The sequence below is a fragment of the Sorex fumeus genome, unplaced genomic scaffold (assembly GCF_029834395.1).
Source record: "Sorex fumeus unplaced genomic scaffold, SorFum_2.1 ptg000003l, whole genome shotgun sequence".
In the NCBI taxonomy this organism is placed as follows: domain Eukaryota; kingdom Metazoa; phylum Chordata; class Mammalia; order Eulipotyphla; family Soricidae; genus Sorex; species Sorex fumeus.
Genome location: NW_026606060.1, coordinates 27,245,866 through 27,270,362, shown reverse-complemented (window position 1 = coordinate 27,270,362; position 24,497 = coordinate 27,245,866). Strand labels below are relative to the sequence as shown.

The 24,497-nt window shown below is 39.2% G+C and overlaps 1 protein-coding gene across 1 annotated transcript in view; it reads right to left on the bottom strand.

Annotated features, from left to right (window-relative positions):
- Positions 1–24,497, bottom strand: part of PTPRQ (protein tyrosine phosphatase receptor type Q) — a 229,001-nt gene that overhangs the window by 188,668 nt on the left and 15,836 nt on the right. The window contains exon 9 of the mRNA XM_056117635.1: positions 4,522–4,694. Within this exon, the coding sequence (XP_055973610.1) occupies positions 4,522–4,694 (173 nt within the window). The remainder of the gene's footprint in view (positions 1–4,521; positions 4,695–24,497) is intronic.

Here is a 24,497-nt window from a genome sequence, read left to right as displayed (position 1 = left end):
TAGGGGGACTGAACTCATTTGTGGAGTATAAAATAACATAACATGAGAATGACACCCAAGGACGGTAGACACAAAGGCCAGAAAGATTGTTTCATAGTTTGAAGCCTGCCTCATGAGCCAGGGAAGAAGCTGCTGGAATAGAGAACGGGGTCATTAAGAAAACGATGGTTGGAAGGATTGGTCAGGATGGGAAATGTGTGCTGAAAGTAGATAAAGGATAAAAAGTGATGGACTCTTGCTATCTGTGTTGTAAACTCTAATGCCCAAAAGAGAGAGAGAGAAAGTATGTGGGAAATTGTCTGCCATGGAGGCAGGAGGAGGGTGGGAAACGGGGAGTATACTGGAGAGATTGGGGTGGAGAATGTGCACTGGTGGAGAGATGGTTGTTTGAACGTTGTATGACTGAAACTCAAATATGACAGCTTGTAACTGTATCTCACGGTGATTCAATAAAATAAAATTTTTTAAAAAAGAAAAAAACTCTGGGCTTCTAACCTATGAAAACTGTGAGATAAAAAGTGTGAATTCAAACTAAATGTGTGACTAATTGCCACTGCACTGCCCCTGTCCTCCCGTTGTTCATCGATTTGCTCGAGCGGGTCCAGTAACGTCTCCATTTTGAGACTTGTTGTTACTGTGTTTGGCATATTGAATATACTCTTGGTAGCTTGCGGGGCTCTCCGATTTCTCCTTGGCAGAGGAATCGAACCCGGCTCAGCCAGGCTGGCTGTACGCAAAGCAAACGCCCTACCGCTGTGCTATCTCTCCAGCCCATGTGACTAATTATATCACAAAAATGGAAAACTAATACAGTAAAAAAATAACAGAAGTCCAGACAGAAGGCTATTTGTTCCTCCTCGAGGGTAAAATAGAGATGCATGCCATTATTTGGGGGCAGAAATAATTGGTAACGCTTATTAAGTTGAGGAGCTATTGAATGTTATGTATGACCAAAGTGAGAAACCAGTCCAGGGTCTCAAGCCTTAATGAATGAATAGATAACAATGTCATTGTTTGATAGACAGATGTCAGACATACAAATACTTTCTAAAACCTAAGAGAGTGACCTGAGGTTAGAGCTCTGTGGTGGGCCCAGTTCAAGAGATTAGTGAATTCTAAGTCTATGTGTTGTATCTAGCCTTAAATAGGACTCTCTCCAAGCTCTCTCCTTGACACAGAGACTATAAATTCTCTAGACAGACTTTCGTTTTGTATGTCCATCACAGATTCCATCATTGTTCCAGGATCTCTGTCTAATATCTTTTCCCAGTTTACTTTATCTTTTCTTGGGACCAAGTGCTGCTACAATCATGAACCAAGACCTGTTAAAACCAAGGATTCTTGTTTTATTTTATCTTATAAAGCACTAGAGAGCAGGAGGCAAGTTAAGATGCAGTGGCTCCTGAGTGAACTTCCCCAGTAGTCTTATTTAGTAATGCAGACTGTCACAGAGGAAAAGCAGCACGAAAGGTAGGAGAGAAGAAGGTCATACAAATAGGAAGAAGTGACAGAAATGATGAGCTCATCATAGAAATTACGATGAGGTAACTGAAAACAGAACTCTCAGAAATATCTTTATAAACAATTTGAAATCTGCCCAGTACATAATTTTTATTTTTTAAAAAATTAGTTACATGAATCCAAAATTTTTCAAGTCATAACAGGAGGAAGTGTTTGTGAGTGAATAGTTGTTTCCAAAGCTAGAGTGGCAAATAGGGTGTATCTTGGACAAGATGAACTGTCTTTTGTGATGCTAACATTACATGAGCAGTGATCACCACAACTTTCACAACAAACCTTCAAGGATAAAAGAACTCTTGAGACAGGAAGTAGAGACTACACAATGAAGTTTAAAAATAATTTGAAGTCCCCTTCTCCTGGGGGCTGGGGTAGTACAGTGGGTAGGGTGCCTTTCTACTCAGCAAATTTAGGTTCAATTCCTGTCATCCCATATGGTCCCCATGAACTGTCAGGAGTGATCACTGAGCACTGAGCCAGGTATAAGCCCTGAACACTGCTGGGTGTGGCAGAAAAAAATAAACAACTAATTAATATGAATAAAGGACCCTCACCCTAGGAAAGGTACTGAGAAGAGGAGAATAATAATAAATATAGTACATGATAGATTTTTTCATCTTATTTCCTCCATACTCTGTAGAATGGACATATAATGCTTGTTTTAACATACAGGACACCAAGTCTCTGAAAGATCATTTTTCCAAAGTCATAGAACTAGAAGAGAGCTGAGTCAGAGCAAGGAGCCAGGTACATTTGGATTTGGAGCTCCAGTCGCATCTATGTCCACAAAACAACCGCCTGAGTTCCAGAGCACAGGGAAGCAGAAATATCAGTAACACAACTGTTCTAATGAGGAAGATACCATCACAGATATACAGAGAAGAAAGGATAAGAGAACTAATATTGAGTTCCAATTAGGGTGAATGTTGCAATGCCATGATTAATAATCACAATCATAATAATTATCATAATTTATCACTGCCTTTAGCACATGCCAGTTACAGTTCTAACTCTACACAGTAACTTATGAAATCCTTATTATCAAACCTTTACTATGGGGACAGAAATTCCTATTTTAGAGAAAAAAATTCAAGAGGTCAAGCAAATTTTCTTCAGGTTAAATGAATTTATCAATGAAATGAACATGTCCTTAGTCATAGATAGTTAAAATTTTTAGCTGCAAACTAGGATTTAAGTGAACATATTCTCCTAAATTCACATTATTTTAAAAAAATATATTATTTTAGCAATCGAACCCAATAAGGGTTTACATTCTTAACTTTTCTTCTTTGAATCCCACAAGTAACCAAATCAGAAAATCTAACTCATTATTTTTAGGGACCAGAGCAACAGTACAGTGAACAGGGAGTTTCCTTTGCATGTGGCCTGCCAGTTCAATCTGCAGTAGACCATGTAGTCCCATGAGCACATCAGGAGGGATTTCTGAGCACAGAGCCTGGAGTAAGCCCTGAGCAACACTGGATGTGACCCAAAAACAAACAAACAAACAAAAAGTCCATATTTCAAGACAGCAAAGCTTACTTCCTCTCCACTATATTAGAGGGATTACAACCATATAGATAGAGGGAGAATCACAGAGTGACATTTCCTGAACCTTTTAGATTTGTGGTAGAGAATTGGAGGAAACAGGTATGGATAGCCATTTAATAGTTATCATTGGCAGAAGTAGTTATCAGCAGAAGTAGAAGACCCTAATCTAATTCTAAAAGCACTAAATATCTAATTTAAGACCTTCTCAGCAGAAACAAAGAGATGAGCTTTTGCCATTGGCCTGAGCAAACAAGTATCAAAGGAATAGTAGTTCAACATCTTTTGCAAACTAGAAGAGTCAACAGAGGATTAAAACTTATCCCTGGGTACAAGTGCAGAAATTTCCTGAGGAGAAAGAATTACTGAACACATAGTAAGGTCAACTTTCAAGATGATATTAAAAGTAGATGGCTGAGGTAGGAAGTAGAATGGATACATATACACAGCAAAGCCAAAAGAAGCCCTGATCGTAATTCCCCAAAGTGGAAAGTATAGGGAATATTGTCTGCCATGAAGGTAGTGGGAGGGTGAGAAAGGGGGTATACTGGGGATATTGGTGGTAGGGAATGTGCACTGGTGGAGGGATGGTGTGTTTGATCGTTGTATGATTGTAACTCAAACATGAAAGCTTGTAACTATATTACTGTGATTCAATAAAATAAATAAAAATTAAAAGAGAAGAAGCCCTGATGCTGGACAAAACAAAAGAAACCTGTCTCTAAACTGCAGAAATGGATTCTGAGTACAATTATTTTGGGGGTTCTCTGAGAGTAGTCATTATCTTTATGTGACTAGTCCGGAGATTCTATGAGGTCTTTACAGGTAAGGTAGATGGATAAACACAGTAAAAGGAAACCAGTACTGCAGGTCCTAACAGAAACAATGGGAAATGACAAGACTTCCGTGGGTGATTAGAAGCAAACAATATCCTCTTATTTTATATCTACAAAGTGACAGACCTCTATAAGTAATTTGATTTCTCTAATAAAATCTGTTAGTTTTATTTTAATGTGGAAACTTAGAATTTAGCTTCTGAAGACTAAACAGGACATAATCATCTATTAACAAGACTTATGAAAATTACTGTGCCTTTCACAGGCAATTGTTCCAAATTGAAAGAAGGCCTTTAAAAGAGTACATAAATCTAAAACAGTGATTTCCAATCAATTCATTAACAAAATTATCATAAGAATATTCACTTATGGAAGTATTTTTAGTCCTGCGTAATTGCTCAATTAACATTTTTCATACACTGAAAAAAAGAAAATATAATTAATTTGTTGTCAGATGCCAATAAGATTGAACTAGAATATCAACATACCCCCGACCTATTTAATTTCTGTAATAAAGTTTTTCAAATATTTTATGTTCAACAGTAGCAGTATTTTTCAAGTTATCTGGGAAAAACTAAGTACAAAGAATTCACCAAGATGTGAAATGAAAATGCAATACCTCATCTATTCCTGTGAGCAAAGTATTTTCCAAAATCATGCCTGTCTCGGAAATTAGCACTTTAACTCGGTATTGGTTAATGATTCCATTTGGTTGTTGTGGTTTCTTCCAAGTGATTCTTATTTGTGTGGCTTCTACTTCTGCAAGCTGTAAATCAAATATTGCACCTGGAACTAAAAGTAAAAAATAAAAAAGGAGAGGAAGAAGAGGTTCAAATTTTTTTTAAATCTAAAAATTCTAAATTCAAGATTTCAAGTACATAAGTAATTTTATTAGAAATGTTGTAAGCAATTGAAAAAATGGACATATTTTCAGTCAGTTGCATATATAAAGTTAAATAAATTCCTGTGAAGTTTTTTCTTAAGGAGAAAATAAAAAGACTAGCACTGAACAAGTTCCTAATAAATGGTAATCATATCTGTTTGCAGCTGTAAGAAATAATTTAAATAAGGAAAGAAAATTTCTGAAAGAAAGATGCTTAGAGATAAACTTACTGAATATAAAAACATTTTTTATAAAATGACAGCAACATATAACAAAATAATTTTCAGAAAACTAAGGCAATGAAATGTAGTTGGTTAATTCACTTAGGGTTGTGTGTGTGTGTGTGTGTGTGTGTGTGTGTGTGTGTGTGGTGTTTTACTGCAAATCTAACTCATGAAAGGCATGTACTCTACCATTCCCCATATTCCCAGTCCCCTCATTTGGGTAATGTTTTTATTTATTACATTAAATGAAAGAGTTGACTGATTTATACTTTATACATTGCTTGGTTGTGATTTGGGATTACATAGAGTAGTATTCAGGATTTCCTCTCAGAACTTTATTTAGGAATTACTCCTGGGACCAAATGGGGTGCCAGGGACCCCAAGTTCAGCTCATGCAAGGCAAGCATCTTGCCCACTGTAGCATCTCTCCAACTAAGAGTTGATAGATTATTGGCTGCTAATTTTACAAATTTATTATGTGAGTGAAATTTCATGTGACCTCACTTTTGAAAACAGTAAAGAAAAAAATAGATAAACATTACTGCATGAAATATTGTCAAATATTTAAACAAGTTTACAAAGAGACCATGAAGGACATATAGGAAATCTGCCAGTTGCATAGAACCATAGATAAGCATGTACCAGATATAAACAAAGTGGTTTTTGTAGACTTTTTCTTTAGAATTTATTGTGGGGTCAGAACACCTAATTTATCCTCTATACTCTGTCTTCTAATCTATAAAATAGATATATAGATACAATTATATTTTATTATAACTATGCAAAGTTACTATAATGAACAAAGTACTCAACATAATTTATAAAATGTTGATTTTTTTAAAAAAATGACATAAAATTTCATGGGTCTTATGCCCAAAAGAGGAAAGAGAGAGAGAGAGAGAGAGAGTTTACCATAGGGTGGACTGGATCTGTTGTGGGAGGAAAACTGAGGACTTTGCTAGCAGGAAATATATACTTGTGAAGGGATGAGTGTTGGAACTTTGTATGAATGAAGTCCAATCATGAACAAATTTGTAATTGTGTATCTTATATCAATTTAATTTTTAAAAATTCATGGATCATTATTTGAGCAAGATAAGTCAGAGAGAAAAAGAACAAATACTGGATGATCTTATTCATGTGTGCTACACAGAGAAACAAAACTATATAATGATGATAATATAATGACAATATATAATGATGACAAACTCTTGGCCTTTGATTACAAAACTACAGCGTGGGAGAAGATGGAGGTTAGAAAAAGGTGATTAGTAGTGGATATAATAACAGTGGTTGAGTCTTTGGCATTTTGGTGAATGGTAAAGGTGCAGGAAACGTGCTTTTAGTAACTATACATAAAAGCTTTGTACATAAATGCTAATGCTATTGCAACCTTCTTACTTCAAATACAATAAAATTAAAAATTATTACATTGTCCCTCATAACCAGGATGAAGTAACACATGAATTTATTTCTCTAAGCTTAAATATTTCACATAAGTACAGGCTTAGCAAATTTTAATCACAACAAAGACACAGTAAGGTTTAATGTAATGAATTTTCAGAAATACAATTTAAATTAATAATATAGTTAGACTTAAGCTAATCATGGGTAAAACTATGGAATTTTCTTCCAGTGGTCTCAATGATTTTCCTTTGTCTCTAAAGTAATCAGGGAAAAGACCAACAATAAGTGATAACAATATAAATTTTCTTAACATTAGTTGAATACTTAATGGTAAAATAAATGTAAGGTTAAATATGCTCAAATATAAGAGCATATTATTTTATTATTGAAGCACTGGTAAATCTGTGTTCAAAACTTGGAGATCATAGTAAATACAATTATAATCTGCTAAATTTTAAATGCTTTGGTTTTGAGTATCTATATATAGAGAAGAAGTTTTTAGATGGATATCACAAAGAAATTCTAATCTGAAGAAAAAAAACCATTAAACCAGTCAAGTAGGAAAAAGAGGGACCAGAAAGATAGTACAGAAACTAAGATATTTACTTTGCATGTTGTTAACTACCTGGCACTCTTTAGAGTAGTCTGAGCACTGCCAGGAGTCACTAATGAGGACAGACTCTGGAATAGCCCTTGAACACCACTGGGTGGGGTTCCCACTTCCCATCAAAACAAAAAATCAATGGTATAAGAAAAGACAGCCAGAGAGATGGATCCATATGGTAGAATATATGCCTTGCATTTGGGAAGCAAGAGATTCAATTCTTAAAGTGCATCGCATCCACTGACCACCTCAAGGTATAACTCTGTTGTCCCCCAATATTAACAGGCAAAATGTACAACCAATAGGCCCACAATACTGAGGGTACTATTACTGAGAGTGGCATGTCAGCTCTGAGCACTGCTAGGGCTTCCAAAATATTTTAAAAAATGCAAAGTGAAAAAATAAATTATTGTTTAAAATAGAAAAATTTCAGAACCCCCCACAACACTGGTTGTTTCTCTCATCAGATCACATAGCATTCAACCTAAAGGAAGCAATTAGAGACAGGGATGTACATTGCTTGTCACTTAAAGGAACAATAGATGAAGAAGAACGAACTCTTAATAACACATATGCAGCAAATGAAGGGTCAGCAAAGATTATAATTCTTCTGCTCATAACACTAAAAATGTATTTGAATAAATCAAACAATAGTGGACAATTTTGGCACTCCATTTTAGCCAATAGACAGATCAACCAGACAGAATATCATTAAAGATCCATACAAGATCCCTAAGTGAGTATTTAGAAGGACTGGGATTAATGGACATAAACATCCCCCAAAAGCTGAATACAAAGTCTTCTCTAATACACCTGAAACATTCTCTAGGATACATAATTAGCATATAATGCAAACACATAAATTTAAAAATATAAAATTAAACCAAGCATACTCTCAGACTACAATGCCATGAAGGTATAAATTAACCATAAGAGAAAGATGCGCAAAAACCCCAATATCTGGAAGGTGAACAAAAAAGGTGCTAAATAACAATTGAACCAAAAGCAAAATTTAGGGAGAAACAAACATTCCTGATACTTATGAGAATGATGAGACAAACTCTCAGAATCTGTGGGACACAGTAAAAAAATGTAGGGAAAGGACAAGAAATTCACAGCAATATCAGTCATATATTAGGAAAGAAGGAAAAGGCACAAATCATCAAACCTAAACACTTCTTGAAAAACTTAAGAAGGAGTAATAATGAATCCCAATATTAGTAAAATGAAAAGAAATAATAAAAACTACAGCAGAAGTTGATGTAGAAGTCAAGAAAGCAATACAGGGAATCAATGAAAACAGGAGCTGGTTCTTTAAAAGAATAAACAATATAGACAAATCTTTACCCAGATTCACAAGAAAACAAAAGACAAAATGCTCAAATAAATCTGATCATAGATAAAGGAAAGAAATTATAACAGATCCTTAAGAAATTCAACATATCATGAGAGATTACTATAAAGAATTTAAACTAGAGAATCAGAAAAAATTGACAAATTCCTAGACTCATGCAATCTTCCAAAACTGAATAAGGAGGAACTAGAAAATTTGAATCATACACAAGAAAGTTAAAACGATAATTAAACGCCCGCTCCTCTCTGGAAAGAAAGATGGCGGCCGCACGGGAGCCTTGTGGAAAGCGGGTTTGAGCCGGGCTCGGGGGAGCGGCGGGGACCTCATGGGAAGGGGGGCTTTGTGGGCCGTCCCCCACGCCCGCCCCACCGAGGTCGCCAGCTGCCACCCACGAGCGGCTCTCCGGCACGGCCACGGCCCCGGAGGCACAAGGACTTAGCACAGAGAACCAGCCGCTTGGAGCAGAAAAGCAAATGGACTTGTGTTGATCCGCGCCACCAAGCCTGCCCGGAGGGGGAAGGGCGTTGACCGGCCCGCCCGCTCCTCTCTGGAAAGAAAGATGGCGGCCGCACGGGAGCCTTGTGGAAAGCGGGTTTGAGCCGGGCTCGGGGGAGCGGCGGGGACCTCATGGGAAGGGGGGCTTTGTGGGCCGTCCCCCACGCCCGCCCCACCGAGGTCGCCAGCTGCCCCCCACGAGCGGCTCTCCGGCACGGCCACGACTCCAGGGCACAGAAACCAATCTCTTAAGTAGCTAACTTTTAATAGAAATTCTTCCAGGGTCAATAAGTAAAATAGCAGAAATTCAAAACCGCGCGGCCACAATCGCGGCCGCGCGACATCATTTTATTCTTAAACCAAGTTGTAGAAAGCAAATCATTTCACAACGATGTTTCAGCATGTCTGATTGGGGGGGGGGGTCGTAAACTCTAAACAGTAATTGTGCATCTTCTATCGAAATAATCTATCTAGTCAAAGTAGATAGAGTATTAACTAGAACTCATCTGCCTCACAAGAATTCGGAGGGGTGGGAGGTGGGGGCCTATTGGGGTTCGGGGTTAAAAATGAGTATTGGTAAAGGGAAATGTGTTCGGTATCTACATGACTGAGACCTAAACCCGAAAGCTCTGTAACTTTTCCCACAGTGATTCAATAAATAAATTATAAAAAAAAAAAAACGATAATTAAAAATTTCCCCAGGAACAAAGCTCTGGTAAGTTCTATCAAACTTTCAAAGAATATTTTCTACCTTTACTCCTTCAGCACTTCCCAAATGTTGAAGAAGCAAGAATCTTTCCTAACAGCTTCAATGCAACCAACATTCTAACACCCAGAGCAGATAGAAACACTGAAGGAAAAGAAAATTTCAGACTAATTTCTCTTTTAAAATATCAATACAGGGGCTGGAGTGATAACACAGCGGGTAGGGCGTTTGCCTTGCACGCAGCCAACATGGCCAAAACAGATTCGATTCCCAGAACCCCATATGGTCCCCTGAGCACCTCCAGGAGCAATTCCTGAGTTCATGAGCCAGGAGTAACCCCTGAGCATCGCCGGGGGTGACCCAAAAAGCAAAAATATATATATATGTATATATATATATATATCAATACAAATATCCTCAACAAAATCTTAGGAAAACAAATTCAACAACATAACAGCAACAAAATAATACATATACAACACAATCAAGTGGGATTCAACCCAGGGATACAAGGAAAGTTCAAAATATGCAAGTCAATTAATATAAGACACCTTATCAATAAAAAGAAAGATAAAAATTATGCATGAATTGATGCAGAGAAAGCTGTTGACAAGATTAAACATCCATGCATGATTTATAAAGCTTTACAAAATAGGGTGGAAAAAAATCTTCAAGACAGTAATGGCCATCAGTAACAAACCCCTCAGCCAGTATTCTTCTCAATTCTGAAAATCTGAATGTATTCGGGTTCAAGCTAAGTATGTATTCTGTTTCCACTTTTATTCAATATAGAATTACAAGTCCCAGCAATAGCAATCAGGCACAAAAAAGAATCAATGGGATCCAAATTGGAAAAGAAATCAACTTTTGTGTGAGGTATGAGATGTGGATCCAGCTTCGTTTTCTTTTTTCTTTCTTTCTTTCTTTCTTTCTTTCTTTCTTTCTTTCTTTCCTTCCTTCCTTCCTTCCTTCCTTCCTTCCTTCTTTCTTTCTTTCTTTCTTTCTTTCTTTCTTTCTTTCTTTCCTTTTTTATATTTGGTTATCTAGTTTTCTCAACTTCATTTGTTGAGGAGGCTGACTTTACTCGAGATCATGTTCCCTAGCACAGCAACTTTGTCAAAAATTAATTTGCCATAGATCTGGGGATCTGATTTGGGGTACTAGAATTCATTGGTCAGAGAGAGTCCATCTTTTCTATTTGCAGATGACGTGGTAATAGACAAAAAAAGACCCTCAATAGCCCATTAGGAAGCTTCTAGAAACAATAAATTCATATAACAAATGTTTGATGACAAAGTTAACACAGAAATTGGTTGTATAAATAATGAATTTTAAAAAAAGGAGATAAAAGAATCTATTCCAGTTAAAACATTATCCAAAAACATAAAATAACCACAAAGCAACTTAACAAAAGAGATGAGAAATTTATAGCATGAAAACTATCTCATTTAATAAAGAAATAGAAGACCTTAAGAAATAAAAAATATCCCATGTTTCCATGTTCACGGATTAGAAGAATCAATATTGTCAAACTGACATACTACCTAAAATATATATTCAGTATGATAACCACCCAAATTAAGTTCCATTATTCAAGAACTTAGGATAATCAATAATAAAGCTCCTATGGAATCATAAAATACCCTGAATAACCAAAGTTATACTGAGAAATAAGAAATTTGGGATAATCTTATTATCTAAATTGAAGCTATACAGTAAAGCAATAGTTATCAAAACAGCATGATTCTTGAATAAGGATGGACTCTCTCTGACCAAGGGCTTCAAATCTAGTACCCAAAATCAGATACCCAGATCTATGGTAAACTAATTTTTGACAAAGTTGCTGTGCTAGGGAACATGATCTCGAGTAAAGATAGCCTCCTCAACAAATGAAGTTGGGAAAACTAGATAAGCAAATGTAAAAAAAAAAAATCAAAGCTGGATCCACATCTTATACCTCACACAAAAGTTGATTCAAAGTGGATTAAATATCTTTAGATCAGACCAAAATACATAAGATACATAGAAAAATATACAGGCAGAAACTGCAATATTTGAACCTCAAAGATGTTTACAATAATGATTCCATGACAAAGGACGTAGAAACAAAAATAAACAAATTTCATGACAGCAAGTTACAGAATTCCAACAGGGCAAATGAAACACAGTTTAAAAAATAAAAGGCACACAAAACAAGAGAACCTAGAATAAATGGATAAATTCCTAGATTCCTATCATCTCCCAAAGCTGAATCAAGAAGATATAGAGTACCGAATAGACCTATTCACATCAAGGAAATTGAATTGTAATCAAAAGTCTTCCCAAAAACAAAAGCCCATGTCCAGATGGATTTACTAGCGAATTTTTCCAAACATTTAAAGAGGACCTATTGCCAGTTCTACTCAAGCTTTTCCAGGAAATTGAAAAAACAGAAACTCTCCCAGTTTCTAGGAAGCCCATATCTCTCTAATACAAAAAGGAAACAAAGACACCACGAGAAAAGAAAACTACAGGCTGATATCCCTGATGAACACGGATGCGAATATTCTCAACAAAATACTAGTCAATAGAATTCAACAACTCATCAAAAAGATCATACATCATAACCAAGTGGGATTCATCCCAGGGATGCAAGGATGGTACAACATTCGGAAATCAATCAACATAATCCATCATATCAACAAAAGAAAAGATAAAAATCATATGATCATATCAATAGATGCAGAGAAAGCATTTGACAAGATCCAGCACCCATTCATGATGAAAACCCTTGTCAAAATGGGGATAGAGGGGACTTTCATCAATATAGTTAAAGCCATCTACCACAAACCTACAGAAAACATCATCCTCAATGGGGAAAAATGGAGAGCCTTCCCCCTAAGGTCAGGGACGAGACAAGGATGCCCACTCTCTCCACTACTGTTCAATATAGTACTGGAAGTACTTGCAATAGCGATTAGGCAAGAAAAAGATATTAAGGGCATCCAGATAGGGAAAGAAGAAATTAAGCTCTCACTATTCGCAGATGATATGATACTATACTTAGAGAACCCTAAAACCTCTGCCAAGAAACTCCTAGAAATAATAGGCTTGTATAGTAAAGTTGCAGGTTATAAAATCAATACCCAAAAATCCATGGCTTTTCTATGCGCAAATAGTGAAAGAGAAGAAAGTGACCTGAAGAAAACAATCCCATTCACAATTGTGCCCCAGAAAATCAAGTACCTGGGAATCAGCTTAACTAAGGAAGAAAAGGACCTGTACAAAGAAAATTACAAAACGCTACTTCAGGAAATAAAAGAGGACACGAGGAAATGGAAAAATATCCCCTGTTCATGGATGGGGAGAATCAACATTGTCAAAATGGCAATACTTCCCAAAGCACTGTACAAATTCAATGCAATCCCTATAAGGATACCCATGACAATCTTCAAAGAAATGGAGCAAACACTCCTGAAATTTATATGGAACAATAAGCCCCCACGAATAGCTAAAGCAATTCTTGGGAAAAAGAAAATGGGAGGAATCAACCTCCCTAACTTCAAGCTCTACTACAAAGCAGTAATAATTAAAACAGCATGGTACTGGAACAAATGTAGAGCTGCAGACCAATGTAACAGAGTTGAATATACTGACATCTCCTCCCAAGCATATGATCATCTAATATTCGATAAGGGGTCAAGAAAAGTGAAATGGAGCAGGGAAAGCCTCTTTAATAAATTGTGCTGGCAAAACTGAATGGCTACATGCAAAAAAGTGGGCTCAGATCTCTGCCTAATGCCATGCACAAAAGTAAGATAGAAATGGATTTATGACCTCAACATCAGACCGGAATCCATAATGTTTATTGAAGATAAAGTTGGCAAAACTCTCCATGATATTGAAGCTAATGGTATCTTCAAAGATGTCACGCCACTGGCCGAGCAAGTGAAAACAGTGATAGACAGATGGGACTATCTTAAACTAAGAAGCTTATGCACCTCAAAAGAAACAGTGACCAAAAATACAAAGACAGCCTACAGAATGGGAAAGGATATTCACCAAATACACATCTGACAAGGGGTTGATATCAAGGATATACAAGATACTGGTTGAACTCCACAAGAAGAAATCACCCAAGCCCAACAAAAAATGGGGCGAGGAAACGAACAGAAACTTTCACAAAGAAGAAATCCGAATGACAAAAAGGCACATGAGAAAATGCTCTACATCACTAATCATCAGAGAGATGCAGATCAAAACAACAATGAGATATCATTTCACACCACAGAGACTGGCCCACATCCACAAGAACAAAAGCAACCAGTGCTGGCGCGGATGTGGCAAGAAAGGGACCCTCCTTCACTGCTGGTGGGAATGCTGGCTGGTCCAACCCTTTTGGAAAACAGTATGGACGATTCTCAAAAAATTAGAATTTGATCTCCCATTTGACCCCGCTATAGCACTCCTGGGAATATATCCCAGAGAGGCAAAAAGGTATAGTTGAAGTGACATCTGCAATTGTTTGTTCATTGCAGCACTCTTTACAATAGCCAGAATCTGGAAAAAACCTGAGTGCCTGAGAACAAATGACTGGTTAAAGAAACTTTGGTACATTTACACAATGGAGTACTATGTAGCTGTTAGAAAAGATGAAGTTATGAAATTTACATACAAGTGGTACTACATGGAAAGTATCATGTTAAGCGAAATGAGTCAGAAAGAGCAGGAAAGACACAGAAAAATTGCATTCATCTGGGTAACATTCGATTTGATCGTCGATTTGCTCGAGCGGGCCCAGTAACGTTTCCATTGGAGACTTTGTTGTTACTGTGTTTGGTATATCGAATACGTCACGGGGAGCTTGCCAGGCTCTGCTGTGCGGGCGAGATACTCTCGGTAGCTTGCCGGGGTCTCCGAGAGGGGCGGAGGAATCAAACTCGGGTCGGCCATGTTGGCCACTTGTAAGGCGAATGCCTTACCGCTGTGCTATCAAAGCAACAAAATGGGAGACTAACAACCAGGAATGGCTGAGATTAGTACCAGAAATTTTACTCCATGACTTGGGGGCCAGCCACACGTGCTAGGGGAAAAGGAAGCTCAGATAGAGAGGAGAGCACCAAATAAAGGGTGTTGTGAGGATCCTCCCAGGGTGGGAGAAGCATGCTGCAAGTAGTCTATAGACCAAACATGATTGCCACTCAGTGCCTCTCTTGCAAAACACTGTACCCAAAAGAAGAGAGAGAGAACAAGGGGGAATGCCCTGCCACAGAGACAGGGTGGGATGGGGGGAAGGGGGGTGGGAGGGTTGCTGGGACCCATGGTGGTGGAGGATGGGCACTGGTGGAGGGATGGGTACTTGATCATTGTATAACTGAAACCCAATCACAAAAATTTATAAGTCTATAACTGTATTTCATGGTGTTTCACTAATAAAAAAAATAAAACAAAATAAAAAATAAAAGGCACACGACTATATGAGAGAAAATATTCACACCCAACATACTAGATAAGAGATTTAAAAAAAGTACTCACAAAGATTAACAATAAATTGAAAAATTGATCAAAAATGGGAAGGGGAAATAGACAACGGATTTGCATAAGAAAACAAAAATTCCAATAAAAGAAAAACAAATGGCCAATAAACACACTAAGGTGCTCATTATTATTTGTTTTCAGGGAAGTCCAAATCAAGATGGCAGTGAAATCCTCTTACACCGGTGAGAATGACACGTATTAAAAATCAAAAACAGGCCATATTTACAGCATTCAGCCAAAGAGAAGGACAACATGGAGGGCGGGACCCGCAGATCCCGAAGGAAAAAAAAAAAAACAGGTTCCAAAAAGAGCCGAGATCATCAGGAAGCCCCAGATGGGGTAGGTTTCGCATACCGCCTCCCCCAGATGGAACCCCGGTGACCAGAAGCCTCTACAACCACAGCTCGAGTATGCAGGAACTAGGACTTTTCCTCAAATCTCCCGGGACTACACCTCCCAGGTAACCTCTGATTCCGGAAGTCACACCCACAGCCCGCCCCCCAGCGCCATATTTACAGCATTCAGCCAAAGAGAAGGACAACATGGAGGGCGGGACCCGCAGATCCCGAAGGAAAAAAAAAAAACAGGTTCCAAAAAGAGCCGAGATCATCGGGAAGACCCAGATGGGGTAGGTTTCGCATCCCGCCTCCCCCAGATGGAACCCTGGTGACCAGAAGCCTCTACAACCACAGCTCGAGTATGCAGGAACTAGGACTTTTCCTCAAAACCGTGCGGCCGCTTGTGCGGCCGCGCGACATCTCTCTACATACAAAGCGATCCATATATACAAAGTAAACCACCCAACGTTTCTCTCTGAAAATCATAGTTAAGTTTGGAGCACGGCCACAGCCCCAGAAACACAAGGACTTAATGCATAACCCAGCAGCTTGGAGCAGAAAAGTGAATGGGCTATGCATTAATCCAGGCCATCATGACTGTCCAGAGGGGAAAGGGTGTTGCCCCATTCGCCCTCTCCTCTCTGGAAAGAAAGATGGCGGCCACATGGGAGCCTTGTGGACAGCAGGCATGAGCCGGGGGAGTGGGGGCGACTAAAACCTCATGGGAAGGGGGGCGTTCCGGTCCGTCCTTCACGCCCTACCAAGGTCACCAGTTGCCCCCCACGAGCAGTTCTCCAGCACGGCCACGGCCCCAGAAGCACAAGGACTTAATGCAGAACCCAGCAGCTTGGAGCAGAAAAGTGAATGGACTATGTGTTAATCCAGGCCATCAAGTCTGTCGGAGGGGAAAGGGTGTTGCCCCATTCGCCCTCTCTTCTCTGGAAAGAAAGATGGCGGCTGCATGGGAGCCTTGTGGACAGCAGGTATGAGCCAGGGGAGTGGGGGCGACTAAAACCTCATGGGAAGGGGGACGTTCCGGTCCATCCTTCACGTCCTACCGAGGTCACCAGTTGCCCCCCATGAGCAGCACTCCAGCACGGCCAAGGCCCCAGAAACACAAGGACTTAATGCAGAACCCGACAGCTTGGAGCAGAAAAGTGAACGGACTATGCGTTGATCCAGGCCATCAGGTCTGTCCGGAGGGGAAAGGGTGTTGCCCCATTCGCCCTCTCCTCTCTGGAAAGAAAGATGGCGGCCACATGGGAGCCTTGTGGACAGCAGGCATGAGCCGGGGGAGTGGGGGCGACTAAAACCTCATGGGAAGGGGGACGTTCCGGTCCGTCCTTCACATCCTACTGAGGTCACCAGTTGCCCCCCGCGAGCAGCTCTCCAGCATGGCCACAGCCCCATAAGCACAAGGACTTAATGCAGAACCCGGCAGCTTGGAGCAGAAAAGTGAATGGACTATGCGTTGATCCAGGCCATCAGGTCTGTCCGGAGGGGAAAGGGTGTTGCCCCAGTCGCCTTCTCCTCTCTGGAAAGAAAGATGGCGGCCGCATGGGAGCCTTGTGGACAGCAGGTATGAGCCGGGGATGTGGGGGCGACTAAAACCTCATGGGAAAGGGGGCGTTTCAGTCCGCCCTTCACGCCCTACCGAGGTCACCAGTTGCCCCCCTATGAGCGGCTCTCCAGCACGGCCACAGCCCCAGAAGCACAAGGACTTAATGCAGAACCCAGCAGCTTGGAGCAGAAAAGTGAAAGGACTATGCGTTAATCCAGGCCATCATGTCTGCCCAGAGGGGAAAGGGTGTTGGTCCCTTCCGCCCTCCTCCCTCTGGAAAGAAAGATGGTGGCCACATGGGAGCCTTGTGGACAGCAGGTATGAGCCGGGGATGTGGGGGCGACTAAAACCTCATGGGAAGGGGGGCGTTCCGGTCCGTCCTTCACGCCCTACCGAGGTCACCAGTTGCCCCCCCGCGAGCGACTCTCCAGCATAGCCACGGCCCCAGAAGCACAAGGACTTAATGCAGAACCCGGCAGCTTGGAGCAGAAAAGTGAATGGACTATGCGTTAATCCAGGCCATCAGGTCTGTCCAGAGGGGAAAGGGTGTTGCCCCAGTCGCCTTCTCCTCTCTGGAAAGAAAGATGGCGGCCGCATGGGAGCCTTGTGGACAGCAGGTATGAGCCGGGGTAGTGGGGGCGACTAAAACCTCATGGGAAGGGGGGCGTTTCGGTCCGCCCTTCACGCCCTACCGAGGCCACCAGTTGCCCCCCACTAGCGGCTCTCCAGCACGGCCACGTCTCCAGTGCACAGAAACCAATTTCTTAACTATCTGACTTTCAGTAGAAATACTTCCAGGTTCAATAAGTAAAATAGCAGAAATCCAAAACCAACATTTAATTCTTGAACCCAGCTGTAGAAAGCAAATCACTTCACAATGCTTTTTCAGCATGTCTGATTTGGGGGGGGGGGGGGGGTAAACTCTAAATAATAGTGGTGAATCTTTTATTGAAACAATGAATCTAATCAAAGCAGATAGAGTGTTAACTAGAATTCATCTGCCCCACAGGGACTGGGAGGGGTGGAGGGTGGGGTTTTATTGGGGTTCTTCATGGTAAAAAATAAGTTTTGGTAAAGGGAAATGTGTTTGATATTTGCATGACTGAGACCTAAACCTGAAAGCTTTGTAACCTTTCCCACGGTGATTCAATAAAGAAATAAAAAAAAATCAAAATCAAAAACAAACAAATAAACAAAAAACCTGTCCTGCCTGCGGTGTGGTTTAAAAAGAACTCTCACCCACTGCTCTTAGGAATGTTGTCTGGTTCAACTCTTATGGAAAACAATGTGGACTGTTCTCAGGAAAGAATAGAGCTGTCACATTGTGATTCTACTTCTGGGTATCTACCCCAAGGACACAAAAATATTACTTGGAATGTACATACGCACACCAATATTCATTGTTGCACTTAGCCATGTAACTAGGCTATAGAAAAAACACAGGTGTCCAAGGCAGATGAATGGATAACAAAACGTGGTATATTTACACAATGAAAATTATGCAGCTGTGATAAATGATGAAATTCTGCAATTTGCAATATAAATAGAACTGAAGGATATGTTGAGTAAATTAAATCAGGACAAACACCCATGATCTCACTTGTGTATGGAATGGAGAATCACAGGATTAGGGAATGCAGGATATCAAAGGAGCAATATCTAGATTACCCTTGACTCTAGAATATAGAAATGAGGAAGACAGAAAAGGGAAAGGAAAGAGGGGATTAGTAAGAAGAGGAAGATGGGGTAACAGGAATAGGGGCACCTGACTGACCAGGTCTCATTCCCAGGCACTACTGTTGGTCCCCTCGGGGAATACAGGAGTAAGCACCCAGCACAGCTCGGTAAGGTCCAGCAATCCTCCTACCCACCTATCCCCTAAAAAAACAAAGCTGTCATTGCACCTTCAAGTTATATTTTGGGGTTTATATATAGAGGACACCATCTGGCATGTCTCTATTTAATTTGTACTTATGTGGAATCTCAGTTAAGAAGGCAGTTTAATGACTATATTGATCTGATTAATCAGGCAACGAAATTGCCTAATTAAGAACTAACAAAGAAATGGTCAGTTTTGTTTGATGAGACAAATTAGTGCAGTACTGTACCAAAAATTACCAAATATAGCAGAAGCAAATATATTTATGCTTTATTTCTGTTTAAAAAACCTACAAATTGCATTGGACAGTTTATTTTTAATTTACATGATATTTTTCAATGCAAATTATATATTGTTCCTAAACACTGCTATCTAGAATTACAATCACATGAATAGTCCCATTGGTCATATATTACCCTTAAGTGTAAAATATATTCCGAAATGATTTATAAACCCTACCTTTTTATCTTATAAAAAAAGGAAAAACTTTAGAAGAAAAAGGAAATGGAGTAGACAGCACTCTATCCTGTCCTTAGAAGATACTTGATCTGTCACAAATTCTTATGAAAAACTAGGTAAGTGTGGATCAGGTCAAACTGCTTTAACATTCATATCAAAGTAACTAAAGAAAATTAAGCACACAAAGCAAATATTCACTGTTAATATTAATGTTGATAGTGTTGTACATAAGTATGTAAAAACCATTGTCAAGTCAAAACATCTATAAATTTTAAGTATATATGAGAAACAAATTACACAAATAGCTAGTAAAAAGAGTTCAAACAGTTTTCAGTTTTTAAATTAAATTAAACTTTAAGAAACATCAAATGAGACTAATGGCACTAGAATAAATCATGGTCCTCCCGTTGTTCATCGATTTGTTCGAGCGGGCCCAGCAACGTCTCCATCATGAGACTTGTTACTGTGTTTGGCATATTGAATATGTCACTGGGAGCTTGCCTGGCTTTGCCGTGTGGGTGAGATACTCTCGGTAGCTTGCCAGGCTCTCCAAGAGGGGCAGAGGAATCGAACCCAGCACAGTCGGGCCGGCTGCATGCAAGGCAAACACCCCACCGCTGTGCTATCGTTCCAGCTCACTAGAATAAATAAAGCATATTAAATAATCTTTACCATTATCTAGACTTTCATTTAGACTTTCATTAGAAGTGCATTTTGGACAAAACATATTAAAAAAGAAAACCTAGCCTTCCCGCCCCACTGAGACCATGAGTTGCCCCCCACGAGTGGCTCTCCAGCACAGCTGTGGACCCAGAGACACACAAACGAATCTTGGATCTATGAGACTTTTGTCAGAAATCCCTCCAGACTTAATTAGTAAAAAATCAGAAATCCAAAATCATATGGTCTTCATAACCAGCAATAGAAAACAAATTATTTCACGATGCCTTTTCAGCAGGTATGATTGTTGGGGGGAAATTCCAAGTAATAATGGTGCACCTTTTGTCGAAATAATGAATGTAATCAAAGTAGAGAGAGAGTTAAGTGGAAATCATATGCCTCACAGGCATCGGGAGAGGTGGGAAGGGGGTATATTGGGGTTCTTGGTGGTGGAAAATATGCACTGGTGAAGGGATGGGTGTTTGCTCATTATATAACCGAGATGTAAACCTGAAAGCTTCGTAACTGTTCTCAAGGTGATTCAATAAATGAATTAAAATAAATAAGTAAATCACGACCACGATCACGACCACCCTGTTGTTCGTCGATTGCCTCGAGCAGGTGCCAGTAACGTCTTCTTCGTCCTAGCCCTGAGATTTTTTTTTTTAAAGTGCCATATTCAAGGCTTTTTCAGGGTTAGGAGAATGAATAAGTAATAATAAAAATAAATAAAAAAGAAAACCTATTGAGAATCATGAAAAAGAACTGAGAAAATCTCAGTAATTTCCCTACAATTTTTTTATTTGTAGAAAATAGCAAATTGAAATTTTTAAGGACAAAATTAGCAAATTTATTGATAGAATAAACAAAGATTTTAAATATTTTGTATTTAAAAAATTAATGCTAATCTCTTTATGAAGTATTTGACATTCGTGTGTAAAAGGTGGGACCAGAGGTGACAAAAAAAAGTAGTAAAGGATATTGGGTATTTGAAGGTGATGGAGGGATGAGGTGATTGTACATTAATATCATAAATGTTGACACTATTGCAACCCTAGTGAAGTAAAATAACCATAGCAAAATGGTTATTAACAACCATTTAATTAAAAAAAAAAAGAAAAACCAAAGAGAACTTGAGGCACTAAATTTACTTAATTTTTTTTTTTACTTTTTGAGTCACACCTGGCAATGCTCTGGGCTGACTCCTGTCTCTGCACTCAGGAATCACTCCTGGTGGTGCTCGGTGACCATATGGGATGACAGAGATCGGACCTGGGTCAGCCACATGCAAGGCCAATGCCCTCCCCGCTGTGCTATCGCTCAGGCCCTACTTAAGATTTGTTTAAAAGGCCATGAGTTGCCTCCCATGAGTGGCATTCCAGCACGGCCATGGCCCCAGAGGCACACGGACCTAATTCGGAATACAGCAGTTTGTGGCAGAAATGTGAATGGACTATGCATTAAACTATGGTGCCGTGTCTTCCCCCACCCCCGGGAGAGAAAGGGTGTCTGTCTCTTCTGTCTTTCCTCCCCCCTCCCCCAGCACTGTGGCCACTGCCTCAGAGCTTATTGGACAGCCAGGAATGAGCCGTTGGTGACAGGGCAACTGCAGCGTCATGGGATGGGGGGCAGAACCAGCATGTCCTTCCTGCCATGCTGAGGCCAAGAATTGCCCCCACAAGCGGTTCTCCAGCACGGCCATGGCCCCAGAGGCACACAAACCAATCTCGTAATTATCTGGCTTTTGGCAGAAATCCCTGCAGACTTAATTAGTAAAATATCAGAAATCCAAAATCAAATGGTCTTCATAACCAGCAATAGAAAACAAATTATTTCATGATGCCTTTTCAACAGTTCTGATTGTTGTAGGGAAATTCCAAGTAATAATGGTGCATCTTTTGTCGAAATAATGAATGTAATCAAAGTAGAGAGAGAGTTAAGTAGAAATCATATGCCTCACAGGCATCGGGAGGGGTGGGAAGGGGGGTATATTGGGGTTCTTGGTGGTGGAAAATATGCACTGGTGAAGGGATGGGTGTTTGATCATTGTATAACCAAGACGTAAACCTGAAAGCTTCATAACTGTTCTCACAGTGATTCAATAAATAATTTTTTTAAAAAAGCCATTAACATAGGTCAAAACCTTCCACTAACAAAACCATTGTGACTGAAGGTTCAGATAATTGGCAATTTTTTAGCAATATTTTTTCTTTTTCTTTTCTTTCTGTTTTTTTTTTGTGCAGTACTAGTGACTGAATCCAAGAACTCAATATGCAATTCATGTTCTATACTCCTAAGTTATAACCTCCCTAGTTCCAATACAATTGTTTTTAATATTTGTATGTATATGTGTAGCTGGGGGCACAGGGCATGTACTTTATTACTTACCCGGCATAAAGAAATTTATAAATGTTATATATATTATATGCTTTTTTCAACATGTTATTATATGATTAATATAGTGTAATATAGATTCCACATGTATTTTATTGTAATATTAACTTAGTTTTAGTAATCTGGAACCAAATCTGCAATGTTCATGACATATGCCTATATAACTTCAAGATCTTTTATCTCAAATGTATCCAAGCAAAAATATTTTCAAAACTCAACTTCTCCTAAATTCTAATAAAACATTGTGTTGTTCTAAAAAAAAATACTTGAGGATTTAGAAATATTACAGGAACTTGGCCACTTGCCTTCTAAGTGTTTGACCTGGGTTTGATCCTGGCACCCTATATGCACTAAGTGTGTGCCCCAAAACAAAAACAATTGATTATAAACTACTATACAAAAAATAAGAAGCCACTATTGCATATATGATATTCAATTGCATTGCCTAATTCTATAAGAAACTGGGATATTTCATAACATTGGAGAATGCTAAGCTAAATTTTTCCCAAAATCATCTCATCTTCATACTTATGTAGAAATTTGTTCAGTAACACATTAAGGTCACTGTCACTGTTCTCCTGTTGTTCATCAATTTGCTCAAGCGGGCCCAGTAATGTCTTCATAGTGACACTTGTTACTGTGTTTGGCATATCGAATACGTCACGGGTAGCTTGCCAGGCTTTGCTGTGCAGGTAAGATACTCTCTGTACCTTGCTGGGCTCTCCGAGAGGGGCGGAGGAATCAAACCTGGGCCTGCCATGTTGGCCGCTAGTAAGGCAAACCCCTTACCCGCGGTGCAATCGCTCCAGCCTCAGCACATTAAGGTATATGTTAAAATTTATCAAAGATATAGAATTGTTACACTGTATACTCTGTTATGTTCAAAGCAGATTACTATTTATATCAGCCTCATTTTTTAATGAAACAGCCACACTATAACATAGTACATATCATTTACTATAAGATTTCAATTAGAAATTTTCTATCAATATCTGAAAATTTTTCAGATTTTAAATTCCTTTCAAATATATTAATGTAAGTTCATTCCTAATTAATTTTTCAATGGTGATTATTTTTAAACTATGAAGAAAATAGTAACCTTAACAAAAATGCAAATAGTCTAGTCATATTATTAAAAAAAGTATTAATCAAAGTTATCAATTTTCATTGAAAGTATTTCAGACAGATATGCTAAAGGGTGCAGATAATAAGTTTTTTAAGAAATAATAAAACCATAAGGAAATTATGGTTTTATGATGGAGGGATGGGTATTTGATGGGTTTTATGATGGAGGGATGGGTATTTGATATGATGGAGGGATGGGTATTTGATCATTGTATAATCCAAACCCAAGCACAAAAAATTGTAAATCTACAACTGTACCACATGGTGTTTCACTAATAAAAATTTTTAAAAAAAGGAAAAGAAAGTTACACGCCTGAGGGTTTCAGAGAGGGTGCAGTTTGGGAAATCCTTACTAGAAAGGCAAGCAGTTGGCACTGAATCTTGGAGTTCACCCTTATTTCAGATCTCAGCCTAAAATGTGGCTTCCCACACACACCTCTCTCCCCTGCTTTCCTTCTTTCATTCTCCCTCTCTCTTCTTGCCCCTCCCTCTTCTTCTCTCTCCTTTATCTTTCCCTTCATATTTTTCTAAATACTCTTCTATTCACTGCTCTTTTTGTCTTGAAATTCTATGCTTCAAAGGAAGGCGATGATACTGAAGTAACAATTCTGGAAAACCCAGACAAAATTTAGGGCTGACTTTTCTTCCTCTGAGAGAGCAATTCCTCACTCCAACCTAATTCTACATCTCTGATGGTGTCAACCAGTTTCCATGCTGTATAGATCAAGTGAACTTCAAGCACAGCTTAACATAGCCATGCGGGGTTGGTGTGACACTGACATCTGCATCTTACAGTTCTCAAGGCTGACTTTAGCAGTCCTAACCCTCAAAGACGTTTTTCCAGATGACTCAAGGCCACCTCCCTCACTTCCATTTCACCCAGGTAACACATAACAAGATAACTGAGTCAGGTGACTTGCAGTGTAAGTTACCCGGAAAACTACTATTTGCACATAAATCACCTTCAACAAAAGCATACAGTTCCAGTG